The sequence below is a fragment of the Chenopodium album genome, chromosome 11 (assembly GCF_948465745.1).
Source record: "Chenopodium album chromosome 11, dcCheAlbu1.1, whole genome shotgun sequence".
NCBI lineage: Eukaryota > Viridiplantae > Streptophyta > Magnoliopsida > Caryophyllales > Amaranthaceae > Chenopodium > Chenopodium album.
Genome location: NC_137844.1, coordinates 12,179,642 through 12,201,987, shown reverse-complemented (window position 1 = coordinate 12,201,987; position 22,346 = coordinate 12,179,642). Strand labels below are relative to the sequence as shown.

Here is a 22,346-nt window from a genome sequence, read left to right as displayed (position 1 = left end):
CTTTACCCTTCCAAGGCCGTCTTGTGTTAAGCAAAGTGAGTTATACTTATAATCAACAATCTTAATCACTGGTGGCCTGGTTTCGTATCGTTGGTGGGAAGCCAAATTTGTCTAGGTACATAGTGATGGTAATCAACAACAAGATTATCATTTGTATCTGCGGTCAAGGAGAGCCCGGATTTGGGATTTATAATCCTTCCGAGATTACTCTGAAATTCCCATTTGGTGGCATCAGGAACAGCAGTTTTACAGTCAAAGATCATTACATAGTTTCCTGGAGTATATCCATAAGTTGTTAAGCACTTTCCATTAGACCGAATTGTTTGGTCTGTACCAAAGATCCAAAGTTGATTTTCTTGTGCGTCTTTGCATTCACTTAGAACTATATCGTTTCCATTATGATATTCTCCGTTTTTCACAGTAACACACAGGCCATTAAATCCAGCGATGTACACCTTTTGCTCTAAATCAGCACCCTGATTTTTATCGTAACCTCTCATTTCATGTGGCGATACTACTGACAATAACGACGAAACAAAGTGTTGATTATTTGGAACATTAATTGAATTCCCTCGTCTTTCAATGGTGTCCTTGGTGTAGCCCATGCATGGTTCTGGTTGAACCAGTAAGACTAACCGGCAAGCACACACGGCTATAGCCCACAATAGCTTCATGTTTTTCTTAGCTTAGCAACTGTATCAAATTTTCACAATTCAGATTAACCATTTATGAAATTACTCATCAAAACACGATAGTAGAGAAATTGAGAGAACATGTTCCTATAATGAGTATGAATTCGAAACATCTAAATTGGTAAACGCGATCTGAATACTCTATTACAATGAAACTCTAGCATTTAATATGGACCCTATAGTCTTACTTAATCATGCGTTAGCTAAACTTTTTGATTAAGTCAATCTCGACAACATGTAGTGGCGGATCTTAAATAATTTTCTTTTAGAGGCTAAATATATTTTTGAACTTATGATATAAAGTAAATTTCTAATTAATATAAAAAAGGTTTATGTTTCTATCAAATTTGTTTATTTGATGGGAAAAAGTAGTACTTTAATCATTGTTAAAAATAAAATATTTTCAAGTTTTCTTAAAAAAAATGTGATAAAAAAATCCAAACATATTTGTTGCAACTAAACAATTAAAGTTAAAAGTTAACATATAATTAATGAGTAACTATTAAAAATTGACACATTTAACTCAAACATATAAGAGGTCTCAAGTACTAATTACTTATAAATGAACCATACTGTCAAAAAAAAAAAAAAAGTTTGATTATAATGTGATGTGGGATTGAGGTCACGCAGTAAGTGAAGTCAGTAATTTTTAGGGAATGTCTTAGTGGGCGTTTGGTTACTGTATTTTTTGAATTGAAAATGGATCGGATTTGATTAAACCGATATCGTTACCGTGTGTTTGGTTTGAAAGTATGATAACAATTACCATTACCTAAGGATAATGGTTATTCCTCATTTATTACCTCTCAAAAACTTGGGGTAACAAATACTCCTATCCTCCTCTTAACAAATACCTTTTTATGGTTAAACCAAACAAATGAAAAGGTATAGCTAAGTGATTCCTTGCCCTCCTCTTATTTGTTTCCTTTCCACTCCATTTTCATTTTCCGAACCAAACGACCTCTTAGAGTACCGGAAAGTGAAAGCATTTTATGCTATCAGGCTTTAACTAAATATTTTTGGGTTGTATCAGAGCTAGGCCCCAATACTTTTATTAGAGCTAAGATGTCAAGAAGATCGTGGATTCAAATCTCACTTCCCCACTCCCGTGAAATATTTAGTGCACAGTAGGAGGAGCCTTATGTTGCATCCATATATCAAGGTCAAGAGCTATGATGTGAGAGCATAATAGTGTATATACACCAATTCTAAACTTCAACTATCAATTAACATAAATTAAATTTTGTATCTAAGAATTTTAATAAAATACATTATTTTCCCTCAAAAAAAAGAAAAAAAAAACATTATTTTCTTGTAAATGTTAGTATATTTTTTCTTTTTGATTAATGAATTGGAAATGTTATTGTAGAATAAACATATATGTTAGTATATTTTTTCTTTTTGATTAATGAATTGGAAGTGTTATTGTAGAATAACCATATATGTTAGTATATTTTTTCTTTTTGATTAATGAATTGGAAATGTTATTGTAGAATAACCATAAGTTAAGAGTTTGTGTAGATTCTTTCATATTAAATAAATATATAACCATTAGTCATCCAATCCACCTATTTTATTTGCGAATGACAGATATGGATGATAGGTGAAGCAAATGACAAATGAATGTGGATGGAGTAGTATTCAATTGATAGATAAACGCGGATGAAGCTTCACCCGATCTGAAACCGATCTATTGACATCTCTAAATTACACTGTCTAAATTGGAAAATACTTTTTTTATTTTATTGAGCTATTTACCTATAAAATGCTTACAGATGATTAAATTTCAAAAAAGATTATCATGGAGTTGACTTTAGTTCCCATAATTTTAACTTCATGGAAGTAGAAATAAAACTCACAATAGTATGGAATAGATGTATTGAGATCAAAGAATTGCACCCAATAATTAAAAATATAAATACATAAAGTGTTGAGAAGAATAAGTTTACGTACATATTTTTGTGTGCGACCCTTAGTCTGCTTACTACTATGCTGCAACGACTTTGAGGATGAAGGACTTTTTTTTTTTTTTTTTTTGTAAGTTTTTTGACAGTGCTCAAAGAAGGAAGAATTAGAAGAAAATTGTTTGGGAGATTTAAGTTCAAGGCAGGGTGGCTTTTTATAGGCGTGGGAGCTACGGAGTACTATGCATGGCATTGCATGCATGTTTTTAATCTTTGCAGCATTTTCTCTCATACATTACTCCGTACATCACTAAAAACACAGCTAAAGGAACATTACAGTTTTTTTAAGTTTATTTTTTATTGATTTTTTTTATTATTATTATTCATAATCATGGATACACAATTATTGGTCTCTAATTAAATCTATCTGTTTTCGATTGATTATTGTATTTTTCTTCCAAACGTGTTTCTCAATTCGATCATAAAGATTTCTTGCCTCACTACTACAAATGTGGACTAAATTGCTAGAACCATTCATCGGTTTTCCTTTTCCGCTTCATCTCCCTGCTGGACACCAACAAATGCAATTACACACCAACAACCCACCCACAACCGTGAATCACATTCCCAAGTCCTGATGACCTGACTTGGCGTGTGCGCAAGTGTGTGGTATAAAACTCGCCTCCCTCTTACTCAACTATGTAATACAGTATTAAAATACTACAAGGATCTTTTATCAAAATGGTTAATTTTACAAAAGTGTTTACCAAAACGGCTTGCTAATTATAAATTTTAATTCCAAAACTAGCTAAATTTATTAACTTGGAAAGAAACTATTTGTTTCTTATATTCCTTTTCAGCCGGTTTGGTTCACTGTATGATTTTTTTTTTTTTTTGAATTTTGTTTTTGGTTTATTTATTTATTTATATTATTTTGTTTTTGGTTTTATTTATATATTTATTTAGAAATTCTAAAGCCATAGCTTAAAAATATCCCATTAATTGAGAGTGAGGGATAGCTCAAGTGATTAGAGCTTTCTTCCCGGTTCCAGGAGATCCTGGGATCGATTTTCACCCCTGCCCTTGTGGCTCATTAAACACCAAAATAAAAAAAAATAAAAAAATATCCCATTAATTTAAAAAAAAAAATAACATTCAACATTATATATTTAACTGTGTAACAATAATTCTCAATTTTTGTAAAAAGTTACACAAAATAAAAAAAAAATTATTCCAAACTTTCAATAAATAAATAATAGAACCCTTTTTTTAACTCATAAAGATAGAAATATATTAAGGACTAAAGACTTAAAGTTTCTAATGCACTTACAGGGAGAAAAGGTGTATTAGAATAAGACAAAGCCTAAAACTTAGAAAGCAAGCAGGAACAATGAAGTCTTTATTACTAATAACTAGAGTTATACAACTATTGATCATAGAATCATTTTATTTGCTCCAGAAACAACGATTATCAAAGCTTCTTCTAAGAGATTACAGATAAGAAACCCAAATCAAGTTGCAAATACAAGCTAAGTGTGTATTAATTATTATACATATACATGCTAAATACGTAGTAATAATCTAATAAATTTGAACAAGAATGGCTTACGAGATCAAGCAATCAAGTAGCAAATTGTTCTCCGAACATATTCATTGTCTGTCGTTATATATATATATATATATATATATATATATATATATATATATATATATATATATATATATATATATAAGTTTGATTTATTATACACATTAAACTCAAAAATATTTGAATTGTATATGACTTAAATTTTCCAACTTAAAAAAAATAAAAAATAAAAAATAAATCCTAACAATAAAATGAACCAAATTGGTTCAAAGGAAATTAAGAAATAGATAATTTTCTTCTAAGTCAATAATTTAGCTAGTTTTGGAATTAAATTTTATAATTAACTGTTTTGATAAATAATTTTGTGAAATTAGCCGTTATGGTAAAATATCCGTACTACAATATATAAACTAGGAGTAACACTTTTTTCTTTTAATACGGGACTTTTCCTTACTTTTGTTTCTCTCTCTCTTTTCTTTTCTTTACTTTACATCAAGAACTTCCAAGAGTTCTAACAATAATTATATCAACAACTAAGGGTTCAGATTTTAATAAAAGTTGATAATTTATTTATAATTTTACTTATTTTATTTATAAAAGTGATAAACTTAATTTTTTTTTTTTTTTCAATTTGAAAAAGGCTAAAAAGTACAACAATAATTTTCTTTTCCACAAAAGTAACAGAGAAAACAAGAAAAGGTACGTAAGAAATCATTATGATTGAATTTAGAACCACGTTTAAAAGAAAAATAAAAATAAAAAAATCAAACAAAAACAGATTTAAAGACCAATAATAGTGTACTCATGATTATACATAATAAAATTAAAAAAAAAAAATCAATAAAAAATAAAGTTAAAAAACTGTAATGTTCCATAAGTTGTTTTTTTTAGTGATGTACTATTGAGAGACATGAGTAAAATGCAGCAAATAGCCAAATATTAATAGATGATAAGGTCAAATTCAAGTGCAGTATTATTAATTTATTATTCCTACCACGTTATTTATGCTTTAAAATTTTGGACGATAGGTTATCATTGAAATTTCATGCAGCGTGAATCATCAATATGTTTTGGAATTATCTCAATAAATAGTTTATTAATAATATTTAATTATCATAATTTTTAATTATTAATAATTAATGATATTTTCAGTCCTCGCCAAAAAAAAAAAAAAAAAAAAAAAAAAGAAAATATATTTTCAGTCACAAGTTAGCATTGACATACGTGTATAAGAAATTATTTAAATACGTAGGGCTCTCCTTCATGGACTTATTCAAATCAAACTAAATAGTTTCACTCATATTTTGCGGTTATCTTAATGATTTTGATTGATTTTTTTTAATAAATTTACTTGATGGAATGAAAAGTTCAGTAATATTCTTTCAGTTCAATAAAAATAAATTCAGTAAAATTGGGAAAAATTAACTTTTGGTACCTCAAGAATAGGGTCTGTTGACTTTTGATACCTTTCTAATTTTTTTATTTTTTTTTTTTTTGACATCTATCAAATTTTAAAATTAAAGGTTTTGACATCTTCGTCCAATTTCCATTGATCTTTCCATTAGTGGGGCCTTGCCACCTTCTAGCCACCCCTTAGCCCCTTCAAGCTGGTGTCACTGTCGGTTTGCCGTTGGAGCAACCAGGCACGCAGCCCAACCACTATAGTGCAGCCGTCGCGGCCAGGCACGCAGCCTAGTCACCACAGCCGACCGACGATTCTTGCACGCTCTAGCCGCCGCCACCACTATAACCAACTCCTTCAAAACAACCACTCAAACTCCCATTAAATCCGTGCAACTCTAGCCACCATCACCAATCAAAAACCACCTCCATTAAAACCACCTCCCCCACTCCTGAAAACCCCAAACACTCATCCCCCACCATCAAATCTCCATTCAGCAACACCCCTGCTCCCTTGCAATCACCTCGCCACCATGACTGCAACCACCGTTAGCCGTCGAATTAACCATCAGCACCTCCGATTCGCATCACAACAGCCACCTGTTTGAGCGGTCACACACAATTCGCAGCGGCAGCAACCGCAAATCAACCTCACAACCAGCGCTACTCCATAAACTGCTCTACCAGTATCCCAATTTAATCACCACACTCAATTCGTAGCTGGTAGCCGCACCGTTTCTCTCTCGCAAGCAATAATTTAGTCGTTTCTCTCATGTTGTAGACGTTGGTGGTAGGGTCGCCGGTGTTGTGTTGCTGCTGTGTTTGCTGGGGAAAACTCGAATTTTAGTTGCTATTTTTTTGCTGTTGCTAACGGATTCTGTTAAGTGAGACAAAATCTATATTTTGTAACTTTAGTAGGTATCAAAGTAAAAAAAAAAAAAAACAGAATTGAAGAGTACCAAAAGTCAACAGGCCCCATTGTTGAGGTACTAAAAGTCAAATTTTCCTAAAAATAAGTTCAATTTGAAAAAAAAAATAGTTATAAGTTCAATAAAAATAAGTTCAGTTTACTAAAAATCAATAACATTGACATATAAAGAATATACATACTAGAGAATTAGTAAAGATAATTTTAGTTCAGTAAAATTAAATTTCTGTTTAGTAAAATTAATTTCAGTTTTGTAAAATTAATTTAATTCAGCAAACATATTTTAAGTTATGTATAACTAATTTCAGTTAAAAAAAATAAGATAGAGTTAACAAGATCTTAGGGTGTGTTTTATTTACCTAATTTTTACTTATTTGAATTTATTGGTAGGCAATCGCACACCTAACAAAAATAATAAAAATCTAACTAATGCTTCTAATTATGTAGTAGGGTAAAGTTAGGGTCAATCCTATATAAAAGGTAGTATGAATATTGAGTTGCTGACTTGTTGTGAATTATAACTAGTTAAGTCAATCAAATATAAGATTGAAATTATTAAATTACTAAAGCAAGAAAAACAAATAATAAAAAAAAAATCAAGAATTAAGTATCACTGCTAATATAATCAATACAAGACAAACTCCTACCCTAACCAGACAACCAATTAATTATATGTTCACTAGAAAAAGTAATCCCTAGATAGTACCAAATGTCTCTTTCGATTTATCAATGGCTTCTCTAATCACAATCAGATCTATTCTTGTGGAATCATGCAAAGTAGAGACATTAAACTCATTACTTAGTTTCCTAATCATTCATTCAACTACTCACATGAAGAACTTTAAACCCTTAATTTATCTATTCACATCCGTTGAAACTCAACTCTCGTTGCAATTAAAACAAAGTAATAATAACAATACTAATCATCTCTAACCTAGTATTGGCATAAACACAATTAATTAAGCATGAACAATAAGGTTTTTTCACCATATACCCATGAAACTTTTCAAATTCACCATATACCCCAATTTAACAAAAATGCCACCAAATGCCTAAATAACTAACGTACGTTAACTCCATTAGTCATTAAGGGTTAATTGCGCCACATGGCATCATATGCATGCATGTGGTTGATTACTTTTTAAAATTTATTTAATCTATACTTATATATTAAAAAGCGTTCCTAAAATCGTTTATGTGTCATGTCATTCCCCTCTCATAGCATTGTGCCACATCATCATTTAATGACACGTCATTACCAATTAACAAATCATTCCAACTATTATTAAAAAGCTTTTGATGGGTTTCGAACACTAGACCTCAAGGAAACAAGATCTACTTCCTTACCATTTTAGCCAATAACAATTGATGTCATCTATGCTTATAAATATAACTATAAATGACATGCATCAATTAAAAAGGAAATATGAGATAAGCAATTTGAAAAAAAAAAAATAAAAAAATAAGAGGAGTAAAATCAACATTTCACAAACAATAGTGTGTTAAAAATTATCTTTCTATACTCTTTATCAATTAGTAACATTATTTTTAACATTTATGCATACATACATAATCAATGATAATATATTTCATTTTGTCAAAAAAGATGATAATATATTTCATAAAAAAACAGTATAAAAAAACAATTTAATCAAAGTGGTTATCCGGTGCAACGCCCGGGCCGCACACTAGTTAATTATTAAAAATTAGAAAAATAAAAAATCATCTACACCCAACCACCATCCCCACCCACCATGCCTCCCCCCAAGCCCCAACCCCACTCAGCGGGCAGCCGGAGCCCCCTACCCGACACCGGAAGCGCCTCTCCCTCCCCTTATCCCTTCCGTCGAACCTCCCCCAGAGCCACCACCCCGAATTTTCTCTCTCCTTGGGCTGGAGCCCAACCCCCTCCCTTCTCTAGTTCTAGCATGTACCGACCTTGCCTAGCCCACCCACCTCCCCCGCTGTTGGCGTCGCACGCCACCCCTCCGACCTTCGCCCCCTTCCCCCTAAATTTTGATTTTAAGGTTTTGAGATGGTTTAAGGGGAAGGGGGCTGAGTTGGGTGGGGTGGTGGTAGGGTGGCTGGGTTTGGGCGGGGTTGGGTTTCTTTTTTTCTTTTAATTTTTTTGTTTAATTAAAATAATAATAAAAAGGAACCAATTAGAACATGTCACATGGCACAATTTACCTTTAATGACTAATGGAGTTGACGTTTGTATCATTTGGGCATTTAGTGACTGTAGGTGTCGCTCGAAATGCGCCTATGTGAATATGCTTGGCAATCATAGGAAGTTGGCTGGATTTGACATATAACGATTTGGGACAAAAAGTAGTGAGCCGCCAATAAGTGTTTAAGAAACATGTAAACCGTTCAAGGACCATAAAAGGCAACCACAAAAAAGGACAACCCGAAGGTAACAACGATTAGATTCGTGAAAGTTACTCCCCATTCATAATTCATGAGATTATGTGCTAAATCCATAATGGTCTTGAACCATAACTAGATATTCAGGGAATATGGTACAGATTGAGTCATGAACCTAATTTCGCATGCATTGGCCTCTACTCGATTCTTATAAAGACATGTATTAGTTGCAACTCAAAAGACATACAAACAATATTCAATTCACTTTAAATTATACTCCCTCCATCCCTTAATACAAAGCCTCATTTCCTTTTTGGGTAAACCAAAATACAATGCCTCTTTCTATTTAAAGATTGTATTTGTTACATTATTACCCTCTTTTTGATGAGTTGTCATCTTTATTCATTTACTTTTTTGTACTTTTAATATCAATTCTCAATACTTTCTCTCTCAATCTTTTCAATTATTCCTAATTACTTTTTCTCTCTCTATCTCTCTTTAACCCCACATGCACATATGTACTTTTAATCATTAGTCTTAAAGAATTTACAACTTTCTTAATTCCCGCTCAAAAACCAAAAGAGGCTTTGTATTAAGGGACGGAGGAAGTAATTAATCCAAGTTGGTTGAATATTTAATGCACACATAAATCTAATTATTGTGATCGCTGGAATTTAGCAACAAGATTATTGGGAACCTAAACTGGCTGCCAAATTATCTTATTAGGCGTGATTATTTGCAATTATGTATTCCCAATTAAACATTCAATTCAATGATCAAAACAAATGTAATAATATAAATCAAATAGAATAAGTAAGTATGTATAAAAATATTGGAAGCAACTTGATATTAATTAGAGAACAAATTAATAGCATCCTAAACATGATACTAAATATATTATTAATAAAATTTTAGGCATGATACTAACATGATTCATATAAGGGAAATTCTCAATGGTAGCCTCGTATTTTTGTTTTTTCTCAATGGTAGCCAATTTGTTTTACAATTCTCAATGGTAGCCTGAAACTTTTAAAAAGTTACAAACGTAAACTTATTCACTTAAAAACGTTAATTGTGTGCTAACTTTAATGAAATTTGGTTTTAAACATTTACTAAGGTTAGGTTTTAAACGTCTGAATCAAATGAAAAGCTTGAGAAAACGTTTAAAACCTAACAGACAATTAACATTTAAAACCTAACCTAACAGACAATAATTAACGTTTAAAACTTAAAAGACAATTAACTTTTAAAACCTAACCTAACAGACAATTAACGTTTAAAACCTAAAAGTCAATGAAAAGCTTGAAAAAACATTTAGTTAAACGTTTACTAAGGTTAGGTTTTAAATGTTAATTGTTTGTTAACTTTAATGAAACTTGGTTTAAAATGTTTACTAAGGTAGCCAATTTGATTCAAACGAACATTTGATTCAAACGATGAAACTAGAAAAAAGGAACATTTATGATGAATATTTTTTAAAAAGGAACATTTGATTTTTTAAAATCCAAATATTAACTTTGAATTTTAACACCATAAAAAAACACGAAGATGGATTTTAACACTACAAAAAAAAAATAATTAAAAAAATAACACCATCGAAAGTTTATAAATTTTGATTTTACCACCACTTAACATTTTCCATTCAAATTTTCATTAACTGGGGTTTATTGTGCCACGTGTCGCTATATTATTAGTTTGGACAAAAAAATTAAAAAAAAAAACCAAAACCCTTAAAACTAAACAAGCCACCCCAGCCCCACCGCCGGCGGCGCTCCACCATCACATCCTCACCCTAACCCTCCGGCGGCGCACCACCACCACATCCTCACCCTAATCCTCCCATTTCCAGCCCCAGCCATCGGAAAAAGCGCCGCCCTCCCTTTCCCCCTCCTCAAAACCGACCGTCGGTCCCCAGCGCCCACAAAAACGGTCGTTCGTTTTTCAAACAACCTAAAAACAAACGATCATCATCGCTACTTACGGTCAAAATCAACCAATTTAAGGTCAAAATCGACCATTTAGGCCCTAAATCAAATGATTTCGACCACTATCGGTCATTTTTGGTGGCCGTTTGTAAGGGTTATGAAAAACGACAGCTGTTTTTGGTGGTTGTTGGGGTGGGCTGTCGATTTTGGGGACAAGGAAAGGGAGGGAGAGGATTTTCCGGTGGCTGAAGCTGGGAACGGGGCCGTTAAAGAGAGCAAATGGTGGCGGCACGCTACCGGCGGCGGTGGGGCTGACAGTGAGGGTGGGATGGCTGGGATACTTTTAGGGTTTTTGTTTTTCTAAATTTTTTTTTAAACTAATAATATGCTGACACGTAGCATTATAAGTCTCATTAACGAATTTCATCCATAAATTAGTTAAGGGGTGGTAAAAGGCAAATTTTTAAAATTTTGTGGTGTTAAAATAAAATAAAATAAAAGTTTTTTTTTTTGTAGTGGTAAAAACCATTATTGAATTACTGAATCACGTCCGGTATTCAACGGGTAACGCCCGTATTTTAACACGACATTACAAACAACCACTAGCCACCAAACAACCACCACCACCAGCCAACTACTAGCCACCACTCCACATCATAATTTTTTTTTAAAAAAAACCTTTAGTCAACAACGATTTACACAAGCGGTGAATGAACGAATTTGCGGAATTGACGACCGCCATTGAAGAGGTCGCCTATGCGGACGGATTCGGTGAGTCATCTGAATTTTTGACGTTTTTATTATTATTTCATAATCGCTAGAGGAACGCCTGAAATTTTAGGATCTACCGTGGAACATTCTAAAATTTCAGACTTTCCTCGAATTGTATTTTCTATGTTCGTGGAAACGCCTGAAAATTTTGAATCTACCATGGGACATTCTAAAATTTCAGGCAAACCTTGGTAGGAATGCTTGAAATTTTAGAATGTTCCACGACAAATCCTAAAATTTCAGGCCTGGACGTTCAAAGTCGACGGAAAAAAAAAAAAAAAAAGTCGACTCACCTGCTTGTTTATGACGACTCCCTTGCCTTTTCAATTTCTCGACATCTGCGCCTCCCTTGTAGCATCGAAGCCAAAATTTTAAAAAAAAAAGGTTTTCTTGGTGGTTGAATTTGATGGTAACCGATGGTGGTGGTGGTTGATTTTGGGGGTTGAATTTGGGTGAAAGAGAAAGGTAGGTGAAAAGGGTGAAGAGAGAGAAAGGTAAAAGTGAAAAGAAAAAAAGTTTTAATGGGTTTAAAAGGATGGTTTTTAAAGGCATGTTCATTTTAAAATACGAGCGTTATAAATACTGAACGTGATTTAGTACCCGAACCATTATTGTGTTGTTAAAATTCAAAATTCCTTTTTTTTAAACTAGGGCAGTCAAAGCGCGCGTTGCGCGCGGAGTGGATGAGTTAATGGATCAGTAAAGGAATATCTCTCTATTGCTTAACCTTAATTTTTGGTTTTGCAGTAAATTAACCCTATGCAACCCATAATTCCCTTAACAATTCCCTTGAATCCCTTCTTTCTTTCTTCCCCTTTTCACCATAATTAGTTTGGTTTCCTTTCTTTCTAGTACATCTATTTCGGCACAATCATAGATTAATTTCATTAGTTTCAATGTCCTTTAAACACGATTATATGTAAGTCGTTAATTTCGACCTTCACAAAATATAGAAAAAAAAAAAAAAACTCCCACATTTAGCAACAACCTTTCATTGTTTAGTGACTAATGTTGTCATGTAATAAAATCATAAACCCCATTAAATTTAATATAGAAAATTTTAAACTTTATTATTCCATTCATCATTTAATTTCTAATTAATTGATGGGTCTTTAGAATAATTACAAAATTACACTTGGGAGTAAGAAGGTAAAAAAACATTTTGAGGGGTATAATAGTCCGTGCACTATTCATAAAAACAATCTCCAACTTTTTATAAGGTAATTACAAAATTACACTTGGGAGTAAGAAGGTAAAAAAACATTTTGAGGGGTATAATAGTCCGTGCACTATTCATAAAAACAATCTCCAACTTTTTATAAGGTAGGGAAAACAAAAATTTTCATTTGAAAAAGGGTTAAAATGGCCAAATACACAGAGTGAGATTATTCCACGTTTGCGCTGCCCTGCGGCAGTCCTCCCTCTCTCTCCTCCATTGAAGCGACTTGTGAGCATTGTTTACCGTCTGAGGTAATTTTTTCTTTTTTAATCATCGAATATCAATTTCAAAATCTAGTGGTAATCGTTAATTTAATTCAATTTAGGGTTCTTCTAAGTTGGATTGATTATTAAAATATTGGGTTATTAATTCTCGAAGAATTTAACGTAATTACTGGAAGATTAGTTTAATAATTGAGTCAACTTTGGTTTATATAACTTGGGAGTGTTAGCTTTCAATGTCTTTGATTTGGGTGTTGTTTTCTTGCTTCTGCTGCTGTATTACTAATTTATGGAGTATGGTTTAGTATGTGGGTTATTAATGAAAACAAAAATTCAAAGAAATTGTCAAGTTGTTGGGAATTTTGCAGATTATGAGAATATTGTTATTGTATAATTTATGACATGGATTTCTTAGTTGTGTTCTCTTCTGAAGATTGTTTTGAATTTGAATTAATATGTTGAATTTTGATGTAAAATGAGCTTGATTTTCAGCTTGAATGTGTGAAAATTGTCATGAGTTTGGTGAAGAAAATCAAGTTACATCAATACATTCGCTGTCATCTTTATTGTGTAAGCCGACATTGTCATGGAGGCGGTTTTGATGGGGAGGATGTAAGGGTGATTCCCTTTGGAGGAGAAGTCGATGATCCATTGTATTTAGATTTACCGGGGCCTCCTCGATGCAAATCGGAGAGGAAGCCGTATGTAACTCCCATGAAAACCCTTATAAAGAGAGCTAAGGAGGAAAGGGAATTGTTGAGGTTGAATCCTTGTCGAGTCCTTGAGCATCCCCCAGATAATGGCCTTCTTGTTCCTGAGCTTGTGGAAGTGTCTAGACGAGTTTATTGGGCACGGGAGTCTCTTCTCATTGGCGTCTCCAAGCTCCTTTCCTTCATACCTGTTCTCAGATGCAGGTTAGTTTTGTATATTGCGTTATTTTTCAATAAGTTGTTCTCCAGTAACTACACCATTTCGTAGAAAGATTGGTTCTTGAACTTGAAAAGTTGTTTTCACTAGTATTTCTTGGTTACTTAATATAAATTTACCTGTTGAATTTTTCAAGTCATTTATGATTGCTATCATTTAATAATCATTAGCCAAAGAAAGTTATTTGTTCTTCTATCAACTTCTTGTCATGTGTTTTTAAAATCAGGGTGTGCTTCAAGGTATATCCAATACCATGTTTGATATGTAGGAATTTTTAATGAACACATCTTGCAATTGAAAAAAAAAGGTCTTAGTTGACATAGTACAATAGTAGTAAAAATGGTACACCAACTTATTGTGTATAGATGGTAATTTCTGTGAAAATGGTTTTAACTTCTGCCCGTGATGGATAGCAAAATCGAATCAATGCATCTATCTGTGACTGTTTTACTGACTCAGTTGATAATAGCTGCTGTATTGGTTAGAGCATTACATTACTGGACAGCTGCTATGACTGTTTGTCTCATGTTTGGCATCCAAGAAACATAAAACATAAGAGTAGATATTGTGTTTCTGTTAACACTATGATAGCAGCCAATATATGTTGCAACATCTGGAGAAAAAAAACGAAAAAAAAAAAACAGTAATTGAATTCTCTCTTAGATGGTGCATCAACAGGATAACCATTATTTGGACTTGTAGGCTTAGCCTAAGCTTCTCTAAACGATGTGACAATATTTTTAATTATGAGCTTTAGTCAGTTAATTATTGGCTTGTTTATTTTGCCAGTACATGTAGATGACTTTTGGTTCGTTTCAGGTTCTGCTCAGAAATTCATATTGGCCATGTTGGGCATGAAATTCGTACCTGTACTGGACCAAGGAGTGGTTTTCGCAGTGCTATGCATGATTGGAAAAAAGGACGCTTAACTGATGTAATCGACTTTCCCAAATGCTTCCACCTTAATGACCGCGTTGGGAAACCAAGAGTTGTTCATAATGAGAGATTTGATGTCCCTCGCGTCTCTGCAATATTGGAACTCTGTATACAAGCTGGTGTTAATCTAGAACAGTATCCTGTGAGGAGGAGAACAAAACCTGTCTACTGTATTGAAGGAAGAATCGTAGACTTCGATCCTGAAATGGATGAGAGTAATGCAAATCATGATAAAGGTCGTAGTGATGATAATCTCAAAATAGATTCTGGTTTCATGACAGAAGTAGAAGATATGAAAGGTGATTCTATAAAAGATCTTATTCATCCATTGGTACAACTGAATCCTGAGAAGGGAGGAAGCTTGAAAGAATTGAGCATTGGGACAATGACATCTTGGTTTGAGATGATATCAGGTGCGCGAAAGATCATGGAGAAATACTCAGTATGGACGTGTGGTTACTGCCCTGAGGTTCAGGTGGGTCCCAAAGGACACAAGCTGAGGATGTGCAAAGCCAGTAGGCACCAGTCTCGTGATGGTTTGCATGCGTGGCAAGAGGCAACCATAGATGATCTTGTGGGCCCCAACTATGTCTGGCATGTTCGAGATCCTACTGGCCCACCCTTGTGCAACAATTTAAAAAGATACTATGGCAAGGCTCCAGCTGTGGTAGAGCTGTGTGTGCAGGCAGGTGCGCCTGTTCCAGAACAATACCAAAGCATGTTGAGATTAGATGTGGTTCCTCCCGATATTGATGAGGTGGATCTTGTTGTATGATGCTTGTTACAAATAAAATGTTCATTGATATGTGATGGTGAAACCTTTCTCGCAGTGAGCAAGTGGACAGAACAATGGAAATTTAGTGATACCTTACTGATTGCATCGATGAACTCACATGGATCAAACTAAAAATGAAAAGCAGAGAACTATTTCTAATGAGTTTATTCCCTTGCTCTTATTGTCGTGATGTTCATGACATTGCGTCAAGCCATCAACATGGCTAGCTAGCCCAAGGATTCTGGCTTGGGGTGCTTCAATGCTACAACTTTGAATATTTGCATATGATGGTCTATTGTCATTTCTTAATAAAGAAGCTGATCAAGCAGTGAAGCCTGGTAAAGGATATTTTTTTTACATGTGGTATCAAACATATTTCCCTTTCATGTTATGCTACTTTCCCTCTCTCCTAGCCGGACAAACAAAAAGTAATTATTCGCCTCTGCTAGTGAGTCTGCAGGAAACTGTCCATTTAATCAACTCCTCTACATTTGTCAAGCCATGCACTGGTTTTGTCTGATCTTTAATGTGGCTTAATATTGAGTTTGAATAGTGTCTGTGCTGAAGTTGCTCCAGCTCATGCATCAAAAATGAGGCTAACTGTCCACCTTGTTACATTTCAGGAGCTAACTCCAATGGCGTACGAATTATAACAGTAGACAAACATCGCTCACTCAGCTGGAAGCCCTAGCTGCTAGAAGGACGACTTGGTTTCCTAATGAAGCTGTTGTTGCATGAGGGCCATGAGATAATGAGATGCAGAAACAAGTATGTTCTTGAAGTTTTGCGCTCATCAAACTGCACTATAAACTTATGAAGACCTGCTAATGGTTGTAACCTATACCTACACAGTATTCAATTCTGGAGTGCTTTGAGGAAGCACTTTCTGAAGCTCCCATGACCCGAAATTTTTATCAATCCTGTAAATTAGCCATTGTCTGAGCTAGCTTTGTAAAGACTAATGGGTCTAAATTAATAATTATCCTCCAGAGTTTTGTTTTGGACTTTAATAACAAATTAATACGAAGTAGTTATTATTATTAACAATCTTTAAATTGTAGAAAAACTCGTGAGAATATGATGAAAAAATGATAATGAGTGCTAAAAGTTGATGAAGTAAGGAAGAGTTAATCTAAAATTCTCAAGGTTTTTGTTAGTTTTGTATCAGATTCAGTACTTCGTATCTTGGAGCAGAGAAAGCATTGTTTGATGCAATTGGGTCAAGTTCGTTGTTACCACAAATTATTTAAAAGTCAAGGTCCTTAATGTTGCCAAAGGAGAATGAATTGCAAATTGTGCAACTATGTATTGAGCATTTGAGCTTATTGATGATGGCCTGATAAGTAGTCGAGAACTCGAGATCATTCCTGTTTATCTCTTGACAATAATCAATTATGGCGGTAGATTGGTTTGTAAATTAAGTTTGCTAGCCTAATACTTGTATTTGTAACCCTTACAAAACCTTAGATGTGATCGATTTACAATGGTAAAGGCAAGATGAGAAGTCTAGTTCTCCTCGAGTGGTTAGGCATAAGTATATAAGAAGGGGCACTCTTGACTATTGGCGTAAAAATGAGAATCTAGAATCAAACAACACTTGGCTGCGCCAAATGAAAATTTAGGATGCACAATTTGAAGGTCGAGAATCTCTAACTAAAGAGACGCTGCAACATATGTTAGTTATCGATTGATTGTTGGTGCAGTGGTGATTGGGACTGTACTTGGTTGGAAGGATTGCATGTTTGATCCCTGCACCAATAATTGAGAGGGTATTGGAACATAATCATACAAAACTCATCATGAACCCATATAAGGGTAACATGGTGGAACACCGCCAAAAAAAAAAAAAAAAAAAAAAAAAAAAAGCATATGTTAGTTAAATTAGTTTCATATCTTGAAAGACTAGCAATTAGCTACAAAAATTAAAATTTGATATTTATTCTTCGCAACTCCAAATAGAATCAGTAGAGACTTATTGGTAAATTAACTTTGTTTTTAGTATTGATTAATAAAAGAAATTCTCGATGGTAGCCTTCTACTATTGCTTACTCCCTCTGTCCTATAATACTTGACGCATTCAAACATTGCACACATGTCAATGCACTAGTTTGACTTTATTTTTATATAATTAAATATTACTGAAAATTATTTAAAATATTATATTGTGAAACTTTATATTAAAATCTATCTAACAACATATTTTATGATAAACTATATTTTTATTATGTTATTAAAAGATTATGGTCAAATATAATGCATGAATAGTGAAAAAAGTCCAACGTCTCATGTATTATGGGACGGAGGAAGTATTTTTTATGGTAGACAATATTTGTTTTTCCTCAATGGTAGCTTCCTACTTTTTAAAAGTTACAATCGTAACCTTAATTATGTATTTCTGTTAAATTTCTATTAAATCTAACCTTATTTTTATGAGACGTTTAATTTAATGGTGTCCGTCAAGGAGGATTGAAGCATTTGTAAGTTACCCTAGGTAAGACAATTTCACACTATTTCTTATCTAAAATTAATAAAAATCCGTTAATATAAATTTATAACTCAGAGAGGTGCCTATAAGTATATAACATCCATTTTTGTACATGTAAATATGCCACATAGATCGCCTTTGAGACTTTGATGGAGGAAATATAAATATAGTGTTAAAATGTCTCACAACTATTAAAAAAAAATAAAAAGGTATAATGAAGAGAGAGAAAGAAGGAGAGAAATAGGAAGTATAAAAAAAGTGATGTGGACCCTATTAATACTTTTCAGACATATGTTCAAATCATGAGAAATGGTGAGTTAGTACTTAATAGTAACTCACAACACTCTCCCTCCTCTTTGTGAGTTAACTCACCATTGTGGAAAGTGACCCATAAGTTACTCATGGTAAGGAGCACTCTTCACTGCTAAGTAACTGACATGTTCATATTTAAAAGATGACAAGTATCACTTACAAAACAAAATATGATTAGGAGATAGAGTGGTGAGTAACCTTAACATTGTAGATTAAAAAATAAGGTGACTCATAATAATAACTTTAAGATAGTGGAAAGTGAGGTGGGAGATGATTTGAAAGAGAGAGAAATAAATAAGGTGATTTGTAATGGTTGTTAGTTACCCACCATTGCCCATGCTCTCACGTGTAAAACGGACAAAATTTATAAGGACCACTACCACTAAGGGCCTGTTCTCTTCAGCTTAATTTCAGTTCAGTTCGATTCCAATCAGTTCAGTTCAGTTCCAATCAATTCATTTCAGTTCAATTCAGTTGTTTTCAGTAAAACAGAATAGGTCCCGAGTCTATATTTTGTTCCATTGAAATTTTAGTTGAATTTTTTTTAGCACCATTGAAACTATATTTTATACAACAGAGAGTGTATCATCAATTGCCTCATCATCCTCGACTAGTTCAAAAGACTCAATTTCTTTCAATATGTTGGCTGGAAGGTAGTCAGCAAAAAATTCCAACTTCCAGCCAATATTTTTATCCCACATATCATTCACAGAATAATCAAGCACACTAGCAGGGGGATCCATACAAGTAATAGCTAACAAAGGCTCTTTGTTAACCCATCTATAATGCCAGAACAGGGCTTTCCTGCCATTTCCTACAACCAAGCTTATGCCTTTGCGCAGCACATCAGCACTACTCACAATACCTTTCCTAGCGTTCGATGCATTAGCTCTTTCTTTGAACATGTCTAGATCACATCGAGCATCACAATATTTGTATCGCAACACTTTCGACCACAAGGAATTTGGTTCAGCCAAAACACGCCACCCAAGCTTAGCCAAAAATCCCGCATTAGCCTGCCTTATTGAACGCAAACCCAGCCCACCTTCTCTTTTTGGTTTAGTTATTGTTTTCCAAGAGACAAGATGAACTTTGCGGTTTCCTTCTGTCTCACACCAAATAAAACCATGAGCTTTCTTATCAATCTCATCACAAATCGACCTAGGAAGTTTAGTCAATTGCATAGTGTAATAGAGGATAGAAGACAAGCACGATTGGACCAAAGTCGTCCTCCCAACCATGGATAAAGTCTTAGACTTCCAACCCGCAAGCTTTGAGTTAATGCGGTCAATTAGATACATATAATCCTACTTTCTTGTTCTGCCATTTATCGTTAGAACACCCAAATATCTCCCAAAATCAGTCGTGGTTTCCATCTCCAACTCACTGCATATTGCATCCCGCACATCCAGATTAGTATTTTCTGAAAAGTAGACTCGGGATTTATCCAAACTGACTTTACTTCCAGAAACTCGACAAAAATGGTCAAGGCATTGTCTCATCACCCTGGCCTGATCCGGAGCAGCCTCACAAAAAAGAATCAAATCATCTGCGAATGCCAAGTGAGAAATATCCAGTCCCTTTCTACTCACCTTCCCAGGGATCCAATTACCACAACGAACTTCATACTCTACTAAATGTGCTAAACGCTCCATACATATCACATATAAATACGAAGACAAAGGATCGCCTTGCCGAATGCCACGTGAGGGAGAGAACGGAGGAGTAGGTTCTCCATTCCACAGGATTTGAAGCTTAGTAGACGTCACACAATTCATAATTAGATCCACCATGTATTGACGTAAATGCAACTCAAGAAGAGAGTCACGAATAAAACTCCAACGCAATTAATCATAAGCTTTTTCAAAGTCGATTTTCACTGCCATGTATCCCTTCCGGTCTTGTTTTCTTCTCATAGTATGCAACATTTCTTGTACGATAATTACATTATCCGTGATTTGCCTCCTAGGAACAAAGGAACACTGTATAGGCGAGATAAGGCTAGGAAGCATTGGTTTAATCCTGTTAACAATGACCTTTGTAAAAATTTTATAAATAATGTTACAAAGGTAGGCCAATTGGACGGAATTGTTTTGGGTTACAAGTCACCTCAACTTTCGGAATAAATGACCTTTGTAACAATTTTATAAATAATGTTACGAAGGCCAATTGGACGGAATTGTTTTGGGTTACAAGGCACCTCAACTTTCGGATCGGAATAAGCACTAGAAAGGCATCATTCAATCCCTCTGGAAAGTCATTTACTTCAAGTACATCTTTAACCAACCGCATCAAACTAGGAGCAACCAAATCCCAGTAATTCTGATAAAACAGGGGTTGAAAGCCATCTGGGCCCGGGGCTTTATAAGGCTTCATCCCCATCAAAGCCCTTCGGATTTCAAAGTTATCAAACGGACGAGACAGAAGGCTCCATTCATCAGCACTCAAATTTGGATATTGGTCAATTAAAAGATGTTCCCCTAAAAACTCAACTATTTCCTCTTGAAAGATAGCCTCCTAAAAATTAGTCACCATTAATTTAATCTGATCCGGACAGTGGACCCAATTCCCATTACCATCTTGAAGGCTTCAATTCGATTCCTCTTACGTCGGATAATAGTTGACAAATGGAAGTACATAGTGTTGCGATCCCCATCCCGAATAGCATCAACCCGGGATTTTTGAAACCACAACATCTCCTCTTGATCAAGTACTTCATCAAGTTCCTTCCGCAAAATCGTTTCTCGCTTAAGAAGATGAGAGATTCGACCCTTAGACAGAGCCTTCTGAATACCTTCCAATCGTTTCCACAATTCCTTCTTTTTCTAGAAAATATTGTGAAATTCTGTTTTATTCCATTCATTCAACATATCAGCAAATCTTTCGAGAAAATCAATGAGAGGTTCCTGGTTTCTCCAATTAGCATGAAAAAAATCATCAAACTTCGAGTGACTCATCTACGCCGCCTGGAAGCGAAAAGGACGAATAGCAAAAGGAATCGAGGCAAAACCATTTGTGCTAATTAGAATAGGCCAATGATCAAATTTTGCCTTTGGAAGACTTCGAACTGAACCTTCAGGGAATGTCAGTCTCCACTCCTCATTCACCAACGCTCGATCCAATCTTGCATATTTAAAAGTTTAAGGGGAATTTCCCCTGAACCAAGTATGCTCTGATCCTGAGAAAGATAAGTCCAGCAAGGCATTGTTGTTAATCCAATCCAAAAAATCTTTACACCTTTTTTGCATTTCCGACCTGCCACAACCATTCCTTTCAGACATATTAATACCCTGAACATTCCACACTAAGATTTTGATTAACATATTAAACATATCAAATATGGAGTATCGATCATAAACATTCAAAGGAACGTCAGGTAGAAGAGCTAGGAATGCTTCTTGAAGGAGTCTCATCGGCTCCCTCGTCTCGTAAGGAATCATCACTGTTGCCATCAAATCCGGTGGATTATGCAACGGAGGAAGGTATGAATTCACTAGAATTTGCATTTTGTTGACTAGGGGATGAGAAGAAACCATGGTTGGTCCCTCCATCGGGTAGTCGATGAACATGTCGTATGATGGTGGAATGCGGGTCTCCAAGGTAATTGGCACTTATCCTTTAAATATAGAGAAAATGCTTTTGTCACTTTAAACCACAACTCTTCAAATTCTACTTTCTATTTTGGCATTATTCTTTACAAATTAAGATACATATCATGTTAAATTTCACGTAGTAACGTGAGTAGTTGAGCATGATTTGATAAACAAAGTAATTTTAGATATTTTCCAATTGCACCTACTAAGTAGAAGGTAACGACATAGGGGGTAATAATAGCTCAACCAGAATATCGTGAATGACGATACATATGTATAAGTTACTTTTCAAAAACTTTATC

The 22,346-nt window shown here is 34.3% G+C and overlaps 1 protein-coding gene across 1 annotated transcript; it reads left to right on the top strand.

Moving 5' to 3' along the window:
• The first annotated feature begins 12,939 nt into the window (after nt 1-12,939).
• On the top strand, nt 12,940-15,759 carry LOC145568594 (APO protein 3, mitochondrial-like). Its single transcript, XM_081628027.1, has 3 exons — nt 12,940-13,046; nt 13,509-13,930; nt 14,763-15,759. The coding sequence occupies exons 2-3, from the start codon at nt 13,530-13,532 to the stop codon at nt 15,652-15,654; spliced, it is 1,293 nt and encodes a 430-aa protein (XP_081484153.1). The 5' UTR covers nt 12,940-13,046; nt 13,509-13,529; the 3' UTR covers nt 15,655-15,759.
• The last annotated feature ends 6,587 nt before the right edge of the window (nt 15,760-22,346 follow it).

Excerpts from the sequence above, each read along its gene's own strand:
- LOC145568594 (XM_081628027.1), top strand. The coding sequence starts at position 13,530 with ATGAGTTTGGTGAAGAAAATCAAGTTACATCAATACATTCGCTGTCAT. Across the intron at positions 13,931-14,762 it reads ATACCTGTTCTCAGATGCAG|GTTCTGCTCAGAAATTCATA; the intron begins GTTAGTTTTGTA and ends GGTTCGTTTCAG.